Source organism: Pleurotus ostreatus, assembly GCF_014466165.1.
Source record: "Pleurotus ostreatus strain PC9 chromosome Unknown scaffold_11, whole genome shotgun sequence".
NCBI classification, from domain to species: Eukaryota; Fungi; Basidiomycota; class Agaricomycetes; order Agaricales; family Pleurotaceae; genus Pleurotus; species Pleurotus ostreatus.
In genome coordinates, this window is record NW_023503166.1 from 1,284,475 (window position 1) to 1,299,836 (window position 15,362).

The 15,362-nt window shown below is 54.4% G+C and overlaps 4 protein-coding genes across 4 annotated transcripts; all 4 read left to right on the forward strand.

The window, feature by feature from the left end:
* Positions 1-1,388: 1,388 nt before the first annotated feature.
* On the forward strand, positions 1,389-3,253 carry PC9H_002729 (uncharacterized protein; the record flags this gene model as incomplete). The annotated part of the gene is made up of 5 exons (XM_036772364.1): positions 1,389-1,423; positions 1,802-1,991; positions 2,189-2,291; positions 2,346-2,425; positions 2,726-3,253. 5 exons carry the CDS (start codon positions 1,389-1,391, stop codon positions 3,251-3,253), a joined length of 936 nt encoding a protein of 311 aa, XP_036626010.1.
* A 3,690-nt stretch (positions 3,254-6,943) lies between these two features.
* Positions 6,944-7,376, forward strand: PC9H_002730 (uncharacterized protein; the record flags this gene model as incomplete). The annotated part of the gene is made up of 2 exons (XM_036772365.1): positions 6,944-7,228; positions 7,260-7,376. 2 exons carry the CDS (start codon positions 6,944-6,946, stop codon positions 7,374-7,376), a joined length of 402 nt encoding a protein of 133 aa, XP_036626011.1.
* A 2,450-nt stretch (positions 7,377-9,826) lies between these two features.
* PC9H_002731 (uncharacterized protein) lies at positions 9,827-10,772 on the forward strand (the record flags this gene model as incomplete). The annotated part of the gene is made up of 2 exons (XM_036772366.1): positions 9,827-9,939; positions 10,274-10,772. The coding sequence occupies 2 exons, from the start codon at positions 9,827-9,829 to the stop codon at positions 10,770-10,772; spliced, it is 612 nt and encodes a 203-aa protein (XP_036626012.1).
* Positions 10,773-13,143: 2,371 nt separating this feature from the next.
* On the forward strand, positions 13,144-13,887 carry PC9H_002732 (uncharacterized protein; the record flags this gene model as incomplete). Its single annotated transcript, XM_036772367.1, has 2 exons — positions 13,144-13,729; positions 13,787-13,887. The coding sequence occupies 2 exons, from the start codon at positions 13,144-13,146 to the stop codon at positions 13,885-13,887; spliced, it is 687 nt and encodes a 228-aa protein (XP_036626013.1).
* Positions 13,888-15,362: the final 1,475 nt, after the last annotated feature.

Consider the following 15,362-nt stretch of genomic DNA (forward strand, 5'->3'; position numbering starts at 1 on the left):
CGTCGGTACCATGACGGCGCAAAGAACGCGTGTGTGCTAGGGAGTTAAGGCCTGAGGACCTCACGTGGTGATGGTCGAGACGCGTAGGCCGCATACCGCACGCATGGCGGAGGAATGGAAAGACCCCGACTGATGTACGTTCCACACCAAACAGTTTCGCTGACGACATACTGATAGTCGCTACCCGCCAGATCTCTGTCCTGCCGACTGCTGCTTCATGTGACTCACCACCCCCTACCCGCTGGCTCTCGTGGACGTTGACGACCACTTCAAGTCTGCGATAATTCCGGTCAGTTTGCGACGCCTACATCACCAAATGCGCTCATCTCTCCTACCCCTTGTCTTCAATTCGTGCCCCCCGCCGAAGATCCAGCCGTCTTCCGACTCAGCGATAGCAATTACCGCAGCTCCCCCGTCGTTCCACGGCGGCGTATCTTCGCCAATCAATGACTCTGCACTCTCGCTAACGTGTCGCATGTAGCTTCTCGACTTGACCGTTTGTGTGAATCGTGGCTTGAAATATTGAACGCCTCTCCCTGCCCGCTGTGAATGTGCCACCTTCGCACTAGCCAGCCATTGCAAACTCTTCGCAGTCCCTACGTCGTGCCGTTGCTTTAATGACTCCTCCCGCTCGATTGGACCCAATCCATAGATCCAGTCTCGGATATACGACCGAGGAACCTCTCTCCTATCCTCCCCCGAGTCCACTACACAAGCGCCAACTGACAGTGAACCCACACCCTCTTTCACGGTTACGTCCCCTCTCATTCACGCCGCATGCTCCCATGAACCAGTATCATTTGCAGTCCACTGACCTCACGATACCTCGTCGTGGCACCGCCGAAGCTTTAGACCTTTCGCTCGAGCGAAGCATTCGGATCGGCGGCGCGATTCTACAGCCCATGACTGTACTGTAGCGCCCATACCTCATGCACTTTTGCCTTGTTGGGAACGAAGCCATGTCGCCTCGAGGCCGTTGGGCTGCCTGTCCATGATTGGCGCCTTCCCGCTCGCTGATTTACTGGGTATTCACGGATGGATAGCTCGCCATGAAACTGCTGGAGAGCAGTGAGCACGACCTCGGCGCAAGTGTACGTTGGGAGGGGGCGCGGTGTATGGTTGGCGGTGGTCCGCCCGATGGACCGGCCGAAAGGTGTGATCTCTACAGCTCTGAATAGCTTCCATCAATGATAATGCGGTATGATTGGATGAGGGGAGGGTGACATTCGTGAGATGTTTGAGGCGTGGTTGCTGTGAGGCATGGATAAAACAGCGAGATGTGAGCGCTATCAAAACGCTACAGCTCCTTCACTCAAACGACCATCTCACACTCTCCCGCTCCTACTTTCTCTACGACTATCTCGAGCTGCTTGTGTTCAGTCTGAAGTATGGGTGTGCTTTATGACGATGAGACGGGAATTGCGTGAGTACGGAGTCAAGGACTTGGAAGTTGCGTGGCTGACGGTTGGGTCGGTTCAAGTACGTATTGCACCTTCCGTATTAAAGGTAGTTATTTTGTTTGGGTTTCACTCGGGTAAAATTTGACGAGTGGGACAAAACATAGGTGTTCGGGTCGAATCTAATAATAGTTGGTGTCCTGGAGCGATTGTTTCATTTTATCAATGGTCGAGGAACAAGATAGCAGTGTCGAATTGGACGCCGAGAGACCAGCCGTATATAAAGAGCGACCTGCCGTATACGACGATAGACTGCCCCAAAGTGTTGTATTGGACGCCAGTTGTATCTAAGTGAGTATTGAGCGTGGTGCCTAGTTGGTAGATGCTGTAGCTAAATGTCACAGGCCCCTCTGGAGCGGTGTCGAAATAGAATATCCGGAGGATGGCTGTATGCGCCGGGAGGTGTTGGCAACTGACGAAGAAGCTGATGAGATAGCTTTACGAGCGATATACAACGAACTGGATATGGCTCAAATCGCAGTTACGCGAACATTGTCTGTTGGAACAAGCATTGTCTGGCTCGAGGTTGAACGGGTGAGGACAAGGGTTCTTGCATGAGCGAGGCTAATGGTGATGGAGGTAGATGCGATATTACAGTGTGCCTATACCTTGCAATGTCAGGCTCGTTGTTGAATTTGGGAATTCGGAGGAGTGTACTCGCTTTCTTCAGGAGGATATGGTGCGTTCATCGAGTGTCTTGCTTACAACCGACTCTGACTGCATGCAAAAAGAGGAAATTGGAGAATCAACGTATCCATGACATGGATGCGGATGTCCCTGTCATCGGTGACATCATGCGTACTGTTGTCCCGATCATTCGCAAGCATGGGTCTGGTATGCTTTCACGATGATCGATCTGAGGCTATGATCGTCTCATTTGCGGTGTAGGACAAATGCTCTATGCTGCTGACCGTGCTATTCCTTTCTCTCAGTTCATTGACGAATATCCTCAGCCCAAGACGCAGCTGGTACGTCATCGAGGTCCCAATCGGCGCCACGCTCGCCCATGCTACCTCCCACTACACCTCTCTATCCCGTACGACAAATTCGTTGTCAGCATTGACTGTGGAAGCACCATCCCCGCAAACTTTCCATCATGCTCCAGCCCATTCCGCTCTCTCAACAACATCCACTTCAATTTCCCATCGTCCGCACCGCACAATTGCCCTGACCATGATCGCACCTCTCACAACGATACGGACCCTCTCAGCTTCACCGTAGAAGCAACCGGGATTCACAGTCTTTCCGCCACAACCTCCGTCACGCAGCGTAATTCGATAACAATCAAAAGCGGGCATCGCAATGTCCACGTCGATCTCGCCGGTCTCCATAGCGTGAGCTTCAACATTAACATCATCTCTGGTGATAGCTATTTCGGTGCTATCCATGGCGGAAATATCGGGGGAAGGAACAATGTCAACACCTGTGTGTATTTCATCGTCACCCTACAGACTGAGTTCATGACTAACTATTTTGCTACCCAGTTCGCATATCGAGCCCTGTTGGTTCTCGTTCGCCTCGTTCGGCCTGGTCCCTGCGTCGTAGGCATACCCCACTCCTGCAAGAACAAGCAGAATCACAGGGAGGAGTCGGTCGCTGGGTACAACAGCGATCGCCCCGTCCTAGGCCATATTGAAATACGAATGCAGAGTTATACGCCTCGAACAAACAGCTGCGAGGCTATCAGAATATACACATACCTCAGGCGGCCAGTCTTCTTAAATTCTCCCAGTAGTTCGATCCGTTATCTGGTTCCTCGTGTTCCCTCTCTATCACGCGTCTCCCAATTTGTATAGCAGCAAATAGCTAGGACAGCTCTTCTACACCTCCGCGTCTACCTGTGGGGGAATAGGATGTGTTCACCATTGCGAAAGTCGGTGTAGGCTCGGCGAACAGGGAACACCAGAGAGAAGTCGGTCGCTGCGCTGCGCACACGGCGCTCTGCGCATGTCCACAAGTGGGAGGTCAGACATGTGGGGCTGGGGCATGCAGACACGCATTGGCGCGACACGAGGAGAAAGAAAAGGATCGAGTGGCAGGGACGTCGCTGCCCCCCGCGTCTAGAGGCACCCAGTGAGAAATGGGTGTCCCATGTTCCGAGATAGCTGCCGCTCGACATACTCCCATGTTGCGTTCCGCGGTCCGAGAACGACGGGGTGGACCTGGCTCGTTGCCGACAGCATCAGAGTTGCGGCGAACTCGAGAGGGCGGGCGGGGGGGGGAGAGAGGTGGGAATTCGCAGTGCACGTGGAGTCAGTGCTGCGGGAAGAGGCGACGAGGGGTGTTGCTGAGACGCCCAGAGCATACCGTCGTGGGGACAATGAAACGGGGCTTGAGCTGGACGAAGCAGTAGCCACGAAGAAGCACCACCAAGGATTGTCAACTGCGCACGAGACCGTCGTCGAAAGTGCGTGTGGGTGTGGGGGGAGAGAGGGGGGGAGGGATGGTATGACGAATTCACCAGCGCGATACTTGATACGATCGACGGAATCACCCGAGATTGAGAGTACCTGGAATGGAGATGGACATTTCGTTTGCTGGTTTGAGGCCAAGCTCGGTATGCGTGGAGTTGAAGCTGGGCGCGGATATGCGTGCGATGAAGCGGCGGGGTTCGCGGGTGACGTCCAAATGAGGCCCGCAACCCTGCTGTCCGTAGGTATGCCCGAGATGTTGAAAGAACCGTCTGCACAACAGTTCAAGACGCCGTCAGTCTAGAATACACATTATTCAAGTACGCCGAGCACTCACGATATCCACTCCGTATGCGTATGCGTATCAGTAGACTAGAGCCGGAGGGCACGGCTTGAGGAGACGTACCGCGGCCTAGGGACGGTGAGTGCTAGAGAACCCACGACATGGCGAAAACCCCGACAAAGCGAGTAGCGTCAAGCAGGCAATAGTGCGTATGCGTATTCGAAGAATCGCAGAAAATAGGAAAGGTCCACTTCGCGCAGACATGGGACCCATGGGGATGATCGCGAACCGAGCGGTAAACGGAGGGGGAATAGTGACCGGACCTTGAAATCAGCAAAAAATCGGGCCGTTCCGTGTGCCGCAGTGCCAGTGTTCCGCCTGGCTCTTGCTCATTCCCCCCTCCCTGCCCTTCTTCGGAACTCGCCTCGCCTCGGGAAACGATGAGAGAGACAGGAAGACAGCCTTCAATGCTTCGGCTCGGCAGGGACGCGGATACATGGAGAATGGGACGTTCGAGAAACGAGGCGTCCGCATTCTTCTACACCGTCTTCATCCTCTCAGTTATGCAGTTATGCACGCCTTCGCCCCCTCAGTCCCAAGCTGGGCATGCTCGGCTGTGAGTGATGAACGAGCTGGGGAAGACTGGCTTGAGCTGGCAAGGTTACGGGGCGGAGTACGCGACGCTTTCAGCGTCATCACCTGTGCATGGAGGAACGCCAGAACCCACGCCGGATGGACTTGAGGCTGAAAGAGGCTGAAAGAGGGTGTTAGGAACTAAAATGAGCATGGGATGACGCCCTCACCAAGGACCGCAAATCGTTCCACGCAACTTCGCAACTTCCTCTTCCCCTACAACAGATCACAGGCACGACACGTTGAACTTTTGAAGTTACTAGTACGCGAACACGTTGAGATGTTGAATGTCGACGCGATGATTCTTGGCAGGAGAGGTTGAGGAACCGATCCGATCCTTGGAGCTGAGCGCTGATGATTCGTGTTCCATCAAGTCCAGCTTTAACGAACCGGGTTGTTCAAGGCAAAGGCATAGGTGACGCGAAATGGTGGTCAGTTTTGCTATGTACTGTAGCTGACAGAAAGTGGAGAAGGCATGGGCGCTATCGGATGTTGCCGATCCCATCATCCGAATCGCGTCTCCTGGCGAGAGCTGCGTTGCGTCAAGTCGCCATGCACTTCACTGTATCCCTGCAGTCCCTCCTGCGGACTCAGAGCCGCGCATAAGCCCGTTGCGTTGCTGCGCGTAAATACCGAGAACAAGATATTATTAAATGTTTGCAGCGAGCCTCGAGGTACTGGGAATGGGATGTGCTCATGGATGATCAATGATCGCTAGGTACGCTGGTCCTTCCCTCGAGATGCGGTCTGACCCATGCACTACTACTGATAGGCACGCTATATATATATAGCTATCTCTGGGACGCCGACGTAGCCCTGGAGCACAGAGGGCGCACTGGGGTCATCGGCGCATCGCTGAATGGGAGAATGGGAGAGTGTTTGTTTGTGCAACTCTTGCCCAGGCAGACTGTCCAAGTGAGATTGCTCACTTGGGACTTGGAGGTTGGAGGTTGAAGGAAGGGGAAATTGGGAAAGTGGGAAATTGGGAAATTGGGTAAGGGACAAGGGACAAGGGACAAGGGACAAGCGCGGTGAGGTTGGTGGTCCGCACGGTGAGCGTGTCTTTCATCTTTCATTATACATTTTTCATTATACAGATGTACATTATACATTATACATTATACAGACACAGGGAGGAGCACGTACAGCTCAGCCATCTGCATACGACGAACCTCGTGACTCGGGACTTCAAACTGAGCGTCGTCGTCGAGTATATCGAGTATATCGATATCACGCTCACGCGTGAGGCGTGAGGCGTGGAAAACCAGCTCCGTGGATATAATATAATATCAACGGAACTGCGCCGACGTAATCGGGACTTGTTTTATTTTTATTTACATTTTTATGTTTTTGTGTTTTTATGTTTTGACCTCTCGGCTGATCTGCGCAGCAGATCAATGGTTGCGTAGGATCAGTGGTTGCGTACTGTCATACTGTAGCTGACCAAGTGTCTGTTAGTATTAGTATAGTATGATATGGCGGGGGGGGGGGGGGCGGGGGGCGGACGAACGTGTTATCGAGCAACCACCTGCTCATGCACTCCCCTACCAAGACGGTCACAAACACATCGCTCATGCATGCTCTACTCGCTGCCCCTCATCCTCATCCTCATCTTCATCTTCATCTTCATCTCCACAGACCGTCGAACGTCACGGTATGCATATGCATATGCGGACCCCCATCCCCATCGCCATCCGCTGCACTGCACCGCGCACTGAATCCTGAATCCTGAATCCTGAATCCTGAGGCCTGATATCCCAGCCTCGAGCCTCGAGCAAGGCAGGGCTATGATCTATGATATACGATCTATCAAACGCGGGCGCTCGCTCTCGCTCTCGTATCCGGACTTTCTTTCTTTCTTTCTTTCTTTCTATGGATGAGACTTCCCCAATCATCCATCATCCATCATCGACCATCAGGGATTGGATTGGAGTGGAACCACGCTCGTGCGCGCCGCCGCCGCCGCTCACACAGACGGACGCGCCTCTCAGGCTGCGTGCCCTCCCTCAAACTCAAAGTCGACATGCAAAGTCGACGACAGCTACACGAGCATTTCATTCGGTGTGGAGTTCGCCCCTGCGATGCGATGCGATGCGATGCCCATTACAGGCTTACAGCACTGTGTGTCTAGATCTCACATCTTACACCCATCGACCTGCATGCCATGCGATCCCACCCACACGCTGCCCATCCTGCCCATCGTGCCCATCGTGCCCCAGCAAAAGCAAGTTCTCCTCCTGCACTCTGCGCTCTGCACGCTCCGTCTCGCCCGTCTTACGCAGCAGCAGCATCAGCAGGCAGCATCAGCCAATGCAGCCATCCACAGCCATTCGTCGCAAATCATCGAAATCCCGAAATCCGTGCAGATGCTCAGTCCGAGTCTGCTGAGCGTCGCGCGCGTTATCACCACCACCGCCACCGACGGGCTCACGCGAACGATCAATGTCAATGCGATGTCAATGTATGTTGTCCAAGGTGTCGGTCCAGGAGCAGGAGCAGGATCCAGACGTCGTTGCTGGAGATGTGCGCACGTCTCCGGTGGAAATGTCGGAGGCCGTAAAAAAATACCAACACCAACAACAACAGCAATAGTACGTCGCGATGTGTCTTGTTTTGTGTTTTGCGGTTACTGCTCTTATATCTTATATCTTCTATCTTCTATCTTATATCGTATATCTCGCGCTATTTGTCATTGTCAGCTACAGCTACAGCTACAGTCCGGGACGGGACGCACGCCCTGCCAGTTGCCAGGTGTCGGGCTCGAAGCGGCGGCGTAATCGTAATCGTAATCCTTGCGCGATTCGATATTCAATATTCGATATCCCGGCGAGGGTGCGTGTCACACCACGAAACCGAAACCAAGGCGGTGGGGGGGAGGGGTATTGGTTATTGCAGAAAGGAGCAAACAGAAACAGAAAGAGCGTACACTTGGAGTTAGAGGCGTACAGATGAAAGTGAAAACGAACGGAACGGGACAACCTGTTTTACGCCCCCCCCCCTTAGCAAGTGCGTATGCTGCTTCCTGCTTCGCGTGTTCCCTTTGTATTTGTATTTGTATTTGTATTCGTATTTGTACTTACTTCTTTTCCTCGCTATCGCGATGTTATCGAGCCACCCGATGATCAATGATCGCAGTTCCACCGAGTTGTGAAGTTATGAAGTTATGAAGTTATGACAGACCGACCGATTCGCTCTCTCGTCAACCCACTTTCCTACCTACCGCGATCCTGACGCCGCATTCACCGCATTCACCGCATTCACCGCATGTACGCATGTACTGTATCTCGGGCTGAAGGAGTGCCTGATGTATGTACGTACACCATTCGGGGTATCCATAGCGGGGAGGAAGCGGCGCACCTGATAGCGGCCACAAGTCCCAGGAGAGAAGCAAATGGGCGTGGGGGTGGCTCAGCGCGGCGTCGACCTCTCTGGACGTGGACGTCGCGTACGGCGTACCACCGTAATGCGTGATACGTGATGGCCGCTCCCGGCGTTCCTCCGTTGATGGGCCTGCAAGACGCGTGGAAGCGTGGAAGCGTGTGTGCATAGAAGTATGTAAGTATGTAAGGATGTGAGGATGTAATATGTAGGTTGCGTAGAGAAGTGGTAGAAAGGGGCGACGTGTACCCCGTACGCGCGTGAATCGCGTCACTCGCTTCACCCCTTCACCGTGTATTGATTGCCATATATTGTACATTGATATGTATGTGGACATGGCCGGAGTCGGGGTCGGGGTCGGGGTTGGATGTGCGGTGATATATGCTTGCTGCAGCTGTTCGTTAGTCGGTATTCGATATGCCAGTTTGAGTTTTCGTTACTCGTCTTTCGTTACTCAGAGTTGTTCTTGTTCGGGAGAATGTGAAGTGAAGGTCGGGGGAGTGGAGAGGGCGAGGGGTCGGCGGGAGCGTGGAACGTTGAGCGGTGGAACGCGGAACGCGTAACGGTGAATGGTGGAACGTGCCATGGTGAATGGTGCACGGTGAATGGTGGCGAGGGAAGACACTAGAGCATGAGATAGTTCGAGGGATGTGGGTTGGGTATGCGGAGAGGGGAGCCAAGACGTCTGGTTTGTTTGGCTGAGGGTATTCCTCGGTGTCGGCGGGGACAATCGATAATGTTGCGCTGGGGAGTGGGGTTGTCCTCGTCGAGACGTTGATGAGGTGCTCTAACTAACTCTGGGACCGCTTGAGATTTTGTGAATGAGCTTATCTTCTAAGCATGGTAGACTTGGGATTCGTCTCAAGAGGAGTGTATGGAGGGTGGTGGTGCTGAGGAAGCGAGAGGGATGGGAGGGATGGGACGAGGGCGGCCGGAAAGACGAAGATCGGGTATGTGGAGATGAGGTACGTGAGGGTTTTGAGAGTCGGGAGTGGTTGACGTTGATCTGGGTTGCAGTGCGGATAGTCATATGCATGTTGAAACTGAGAAAGTGTGCTGTTGAACTTGATAGCACAGACCAACGAGCATCGAGCACAAGTTCCAAGTGACGTCGCGTGGAACCGGCGGGCTGGGCCGAGTGACGGACCTTCCCAACTGGGAAAAGGAACGATGACGCGTCGCGCTCAACGACTTTTGCGAGTAACCAACAACTCGAATGCCCTCGCTCATGATCAAGTCCAATAGGCTATCTGCTACGCGTAGCCCAGTCCTGGGACATGCAGCACCTACGCCACTCTCCGTCCATTCGCCGCGTTCTGCGCCCTGCTTCTTCTCGACTCTTGACTCTTGACTCTTGGCGCCTCTCTCTCCTCTCCTTCCTTACGATGATCAATATTCTAACCCCTCTCCCTCCTGGACATCCTGGACCTCCAAACGCCAGAGCTCGAGCTTGAGATCGGTGACTCCCGTCGAGTGACGAGTCGCGGTATCCACGACTCCCGTGCAATCCCCTCATACTTCACCTCGTTCATCAACATCGTCTCCCTCCTCGCTGAACCAAGCGCCTACGCCTGCTCCCGTGGTTCTACGTTCCTGCTGTCCAGGCATACCCCGTCCCGCCCTGCCTCATACAGGGCGTCCGACCCCAGCCCCAACACGCCAACATGCCAACACCCCCATCTCACCCGATCGCTCGCTCGCATGCCGCTCAGTGCTCACAAGCCTCCAAGCCTCCAATACCCCAGTATCCTCTTCAAAACCCCAAGTTCACGTCTATGTATGTGTATGCGGGGACTCGGGGACGCGGGAGCGCGTCAGAACTTCCGGTGCTGGTGACACTTTCGACGCGACCTTTCGGCGGGTATATGCACCGCGGATCGAAATGTAGAGATATTGAGATATCGAGATATTAATGTTGATGGTGCTCAAATCGGAGGTTGGCGCAGATTCAGTGGGTTGCTCAGCGCTCGTCACTAAACATCCACTTGCACTCACGCACTTACCCACTCACTCACTTACCCACTCACGCACTCACGCACTTACCCATCCACTCATCCACCCATTCGAATATCAACACCCAGTACTCGAGTACTTCACTCACCGAACACCAGGCCTGCGCATCGCGAGCAGACTCTCGGTATTCCACCCTCTATCCTCCATCCTCCATCTTCTACCATCTTCCATCCCCCATCCTCTATCACCGATAGCTATACCTCCGTCACCGATGCCTCCATCCTCTATCTTCCATCCATCCTCCATCAACGGACGACGGAAACGGTTGTGGGACGAAGGAAACGGAAACGCGATTCGTCTTCACACTACGTCCGAGTTGGAGCGGCTTTGCTGTTCCATGGATTCTGCGCGGGTGTGCTATATAGCTACGAACACCACGGACACCACGGACATGACGAACACGAGCGCGGCGTTGTGAAGCTATGCGAATGCGAGTTCGTCCGTGCGCGTGACACTTCGATACTTCGACACTTCTCTCAAAGTTTCAAAATCTCGAAGTTTCAAAGTCTCAAAGTCTCAAAGTCTCGACGTCCCATAGCTTCAAACCCCCAACACTGTCTCCCTGTACCGAAGGCCCGAAGCGACCTCCAGTCTTAATCTCAGCCTCAGTCTTAGTCTTAGTCTCAGTCTCAGCCTCCTTCCCTCCCTTGCGTTTAGCACCTATCTGCGACTGTGACTGCGACCGCGGCGGCGCGAACTTGCGAACTTGCGATCGACCAACCGACTGAACGACGAATCGACTGAACGACTGAACGACTAAATGACTAAATGACTACCAGACTCGACCAAACGACTTAGGGTCGGCCGATCGACTAATTGACTAAACGACCACCCAACTAATCGACTGTACGATGCGGGTGGTGGGAATGGTGGATAGTGGGTATGGTAGGTGGTCGGTATGGTGGGTACCCGAGACACCGAGACACCGAGACACTGAGAGAGCGAGGGGGGAGAGACCAAGGGTGAGGGGCGGGGAAGTGTGGAGGTGGAGTCATGGAGCCGCGGAGCCGTGCTGAAGTCTGCATGCGCTGCAAAAACTGTATTGCATATGCCAACACGATGGGGACGCACCGACGCGAGGCACTGGTTCGGTGGTTCGGTGATTCTGTGATTTGTGGTTCGGTGGTTCTAGTTCAGTGGTTCTGTTATTCTGTGGTTCAGTGGTTCTAGTTCAGTGGTTCTGTATTTTTAGTTCAATGGACGATGAGAGGACAGAGCAAGCTGCGCCCCGGGCGGGCGTACTTGAAATACTTGAAATACCTGAGATACTTATTATACCTGAATTGTGTGCAGGGAAAGGCTAGCGGTGTCCCCGGTGTCGGTTTCAGTGTCGGTGTCGGTGTCCCCGTTGAGGCGACGCGTTGAAGCGTTGGTGGGCCATTTCTGTTGGACGCTCTTCCTGTCGCACATGCTTGGTCTTGGTCTTGGTCTCGGTCCTCCCCGTCCCCCGTCCCCCGTTTCCTTCGCGCGCGCGCGCGTTTTCGTTTCGTTTATCCTTTCGTTTATATGGTCGTTTGCGGGGGTTTCGTTTGTTATAGAATCATTTGTTGTAAAATCATCTCTCACGACGTGAGAGATAGCATTTGCACGCTGCTTCGTAATTTTCGAAACTTGATACGTCGGAGGACTAGCACGTATCGAATGCGTCGAATACTAGTGGATAATAGCGAATATTAGCGAGTAGAATAGCACAGAACAGAATAGAATAGAATCGCGCGTAGACAACGAACATCGAACATCGAATAGCTCCAAATTCCCGCAAATTCAGTCCATTTCAATTCAACACAATACACATACACACTATACATACACATACCCAAATCGGAAGACGCACTAGAGTATATGAGGCGCGAGGAAGTACGTATTCGGGTATCGGGAAGGCACGTATTGGGTATCGGGAAGCAGGCCCTCGAACCACGAGCGCGGCGTCTACACTATGGGCGGACCCCCCCTCCCATTCTCCCACTCTCCATCTCGTACCTCCTCCCCCCCTGGTCGCGCCTATGCCTCACAGTTCCAGGTCCCTAGGTCCAGGTCCAGGTCCAGGGCCCCTGGTCGTCGACATGCTCTGACGATGATGATGATGTTCGTCGACACCGACGGCGGCTACGTTATGGACTATGGGCGACCCTCTGCTGCTCTGCTGCCGTCCCAGAGCGACGAGCGGCCCTCTGGGTGCGTGGGTGTGCGGCGTCGTGGTGGGTGATGGGGCTGGATGACTAGATGGGGGAGCGACGCGACGCGACGCAGGGCGCGGGTCGGGTCTACGGCCCTGTGGAGAGCTTGGTGGAATCTTCGAGGAGGAGGAGACGTAAGGCGTGGGAGCCTGAGGAAGAGGAGGAGAAGATGTGTGTGGGGGGGGGCGAGGAGACGTGGAAGATTGAAGAGGAGGAGGAGGAGGAGACGGTGGTATTGGGGTTGCACGGGGACCTGGATGCTGAGCGTCGCTGGGGCGAGGGGCGAGGAGCATCGTGTTGTCTTTGGGAGGGAGGGGGGCTTGCAGAGGGAGGAGAGGGAGGGGGGAGAGGGGGGAAGGAGCAGCAGCAGCAGCGGGAGTCGGGAGTCGGGGCTCGTGACGTACTCCGCCGGCAAATTCGTGAGTATGGTATAGTATGGCATGGTATGGTATGGGGATCCGAACGATCCTTCTGAGATTCCTCCCTCTTCCATCTGGAACGCAGAGACGTGGAGATGTAGAGACGGGGAGTCGCAAGTCGAAACTGCCGCCGCTTGGGCGGATATGTCGTTATACGTCGTTGTATATCGTGTATGAGTGATGCTTTATGACGACAGGTAGGTATGGTTCGAACGGTGGAGGCGGCGAGTCGTGCAGACGCAACTTCGGAGCTGAGCGCTGCGTGGTAGAAGTGGACGGGCGCGCGGTCAACGTTTTAACGTTTTAACCCCTGGTGGCTAGTCGCCTGGCGTCCTGGTGTGCTGTCAGCCTGGGTCGTTCGCGTTATTGCTAATGTGTCGGATTGAAGGGGGCGCTACGCACTCCCAGGCTGGTCCTGGTCCTTGCCACTTGACCGTTTCTCTGCGTTCCGACTGGGCGTGCGCAAACGTAGATGCCGGGAAATGGGACTTTGAACTGGTGTCCTCCCTCTCACACTTCCCCATTCCCCAGTTCCCAGTTCTTCAATCAGAATCCGCAGTCCATCCTCATCGCCATCGTTCGTCATTATCTTCGCAATCGCACCCCGTACCCCGTACCCCGTACCTCATTCTCGTTTATAAACCGTGTATCCCCGCCAGAGCTGTCGTCCACAATTGTACGACGCTGCGGCGCGCAGGACGGGTTCGGGTTGTGCTGCCGTGTATGGGGGAAGGCCCAGAAGTCAGAAGTCAGAAGGTGCGGTTCCGCGAGGCCCTGCATGTCCCTGCCAGCTGGGGCGAGGAGCAGCGCAGAGGAGCGCGAGTAGATCGTCTCGCCGGGTTATGGTGTGGCGGTGTTGCGCAAAGATGGCAGGGACGGTGTGTCTGCGCTATTCTGCGCCCGTCGAAAGGCGGCACAGGCGGCACAGCGTGGGGGCCGCCGCGAACGCCGAACAAAGGTTGGCGACAGCGTGGACAGCGCGCACAGGACGAGCTCCCGGCTGATCATATTATAGGTGCACGCGGGTGGGTCGCGTTTTTGGTCGGGGGATTCTGGCAGCGCATGGACCGTGCGCCGGCGGCGGAGGATTCTGCAGTCGCAGTGGGGGCGGGGTAGGTGGGCGTATAGCGCAAGGCTAGGGGCGACGGTTCGGACTTTCAGGATGTGCACGCAGTGGCAGTGGAAGCGGAAGCGGGGCCGATACGAGGAACGGGGCCATTCGTGGGAGGAGTTGCTTGCGGCGGACGTTGGGAGCGTTGTCCTGGGGTCCTGAAAGGACGTCGACTTGATCGTGGGGTGCGTGTTAGGCGAGCGACAGGGGTATGGGATGGCGAGGACGACCACGCCGATGCTGTTGACGTTGAAGCAGTGAAGGTGCGCCGTTGCATCATCCATGTCTATTCTTCCGCGCTCTCCAACGATGGATCCCAGCCAGCAGGATTGCCGCTGAGTTTGAGAGCAACGTCGGCAAGAGCAAGGGCAAGAGAAAGAGAAAGAGAAAGAGAAAGAGAAAGAGAAAGAGAAAGAGAAAGAGAAAGAGAAAGAGAAAGAGAAAGAGAAAGAGAAAGAGAAAGAGAAAGAGAAAGAGAAAGAGAAAGAGAAAGAGAAAGAGAAAGAGAAAGAGAAAGAGAAAGAGAAAGAGAAAGAGAAAGAGAAAGAGAGAGAGCAACACCGAAAGGAAAGGAAAGCAAAGGTGATTCGGGGATCTCGTTTTCGGTTTCGTTTGCGGTGATGGCGGCTCTACGGAGACGGCGAGGATGGCGGAGTAGGAGACGAAGAAACGTCCTGACGTACCCGGTAATGAGACGCGTTATTCTGCTGGAAGGTCGTTTGGTATCATGTGTATCATGGGGCGCGCGTTGAGCGATTCGACCGCAGAATATCCGAATACATATCTGCATGCCATATCCTCGACCCATTCCTCTCATTCTCATGTCATAGATCACCGCGAGCACTCTTGATCCAACGAGAAATGGTCGACTAGAAGAAAAGCTACGCGAAAGCAAAAGAAGATCCTCGAACAGGCAGCGCGGGTTGCAAGGGGGCGCGGGTGACATGGACTTGCTGAGGGCCACTATGGAGAGGAAGAAGATAGACGTCCCGTATCTCATGAAGTCATGAAGCAGGTCGATGGATTTTATTGATCCAGTAGATTGCCGCCGGATCGATTGCCTCGTTGATTCATTATGCCAATGTCCCGTGTACCATGGGCAGTTACTCTCGACCAGACTTGATGCGTAGGTGCGTATAAAGAGAGGGGAAGGGGAGGGAGCACTAAAAGGCGCCGTTTAGTAGCGTCGGCGAATTCACTTCGTTGAGAAGACGAAGGTGTGCGTGTTCGGGTGCTTGAGCTTCAGCTTGAGTTCTCGTGGTCGAAGCGGTTCTCGATATCCCTGATGCAAGATGCATTTGATGCCCTCGATGCTCTCGAGTCTCAATGGCGGGGTCGATTGTTGGAACTGGAGGCGATTCGTACAGGGTACTTTATGCCGCTCTCCCCCCTGCCCAAGGCGATTCTGACGGTGGCAGAATTCGACGCCGCCCAAGTACCTCGGCAAGAGTGCCATTCCAAGCGGGATCCTGCGTCCAAC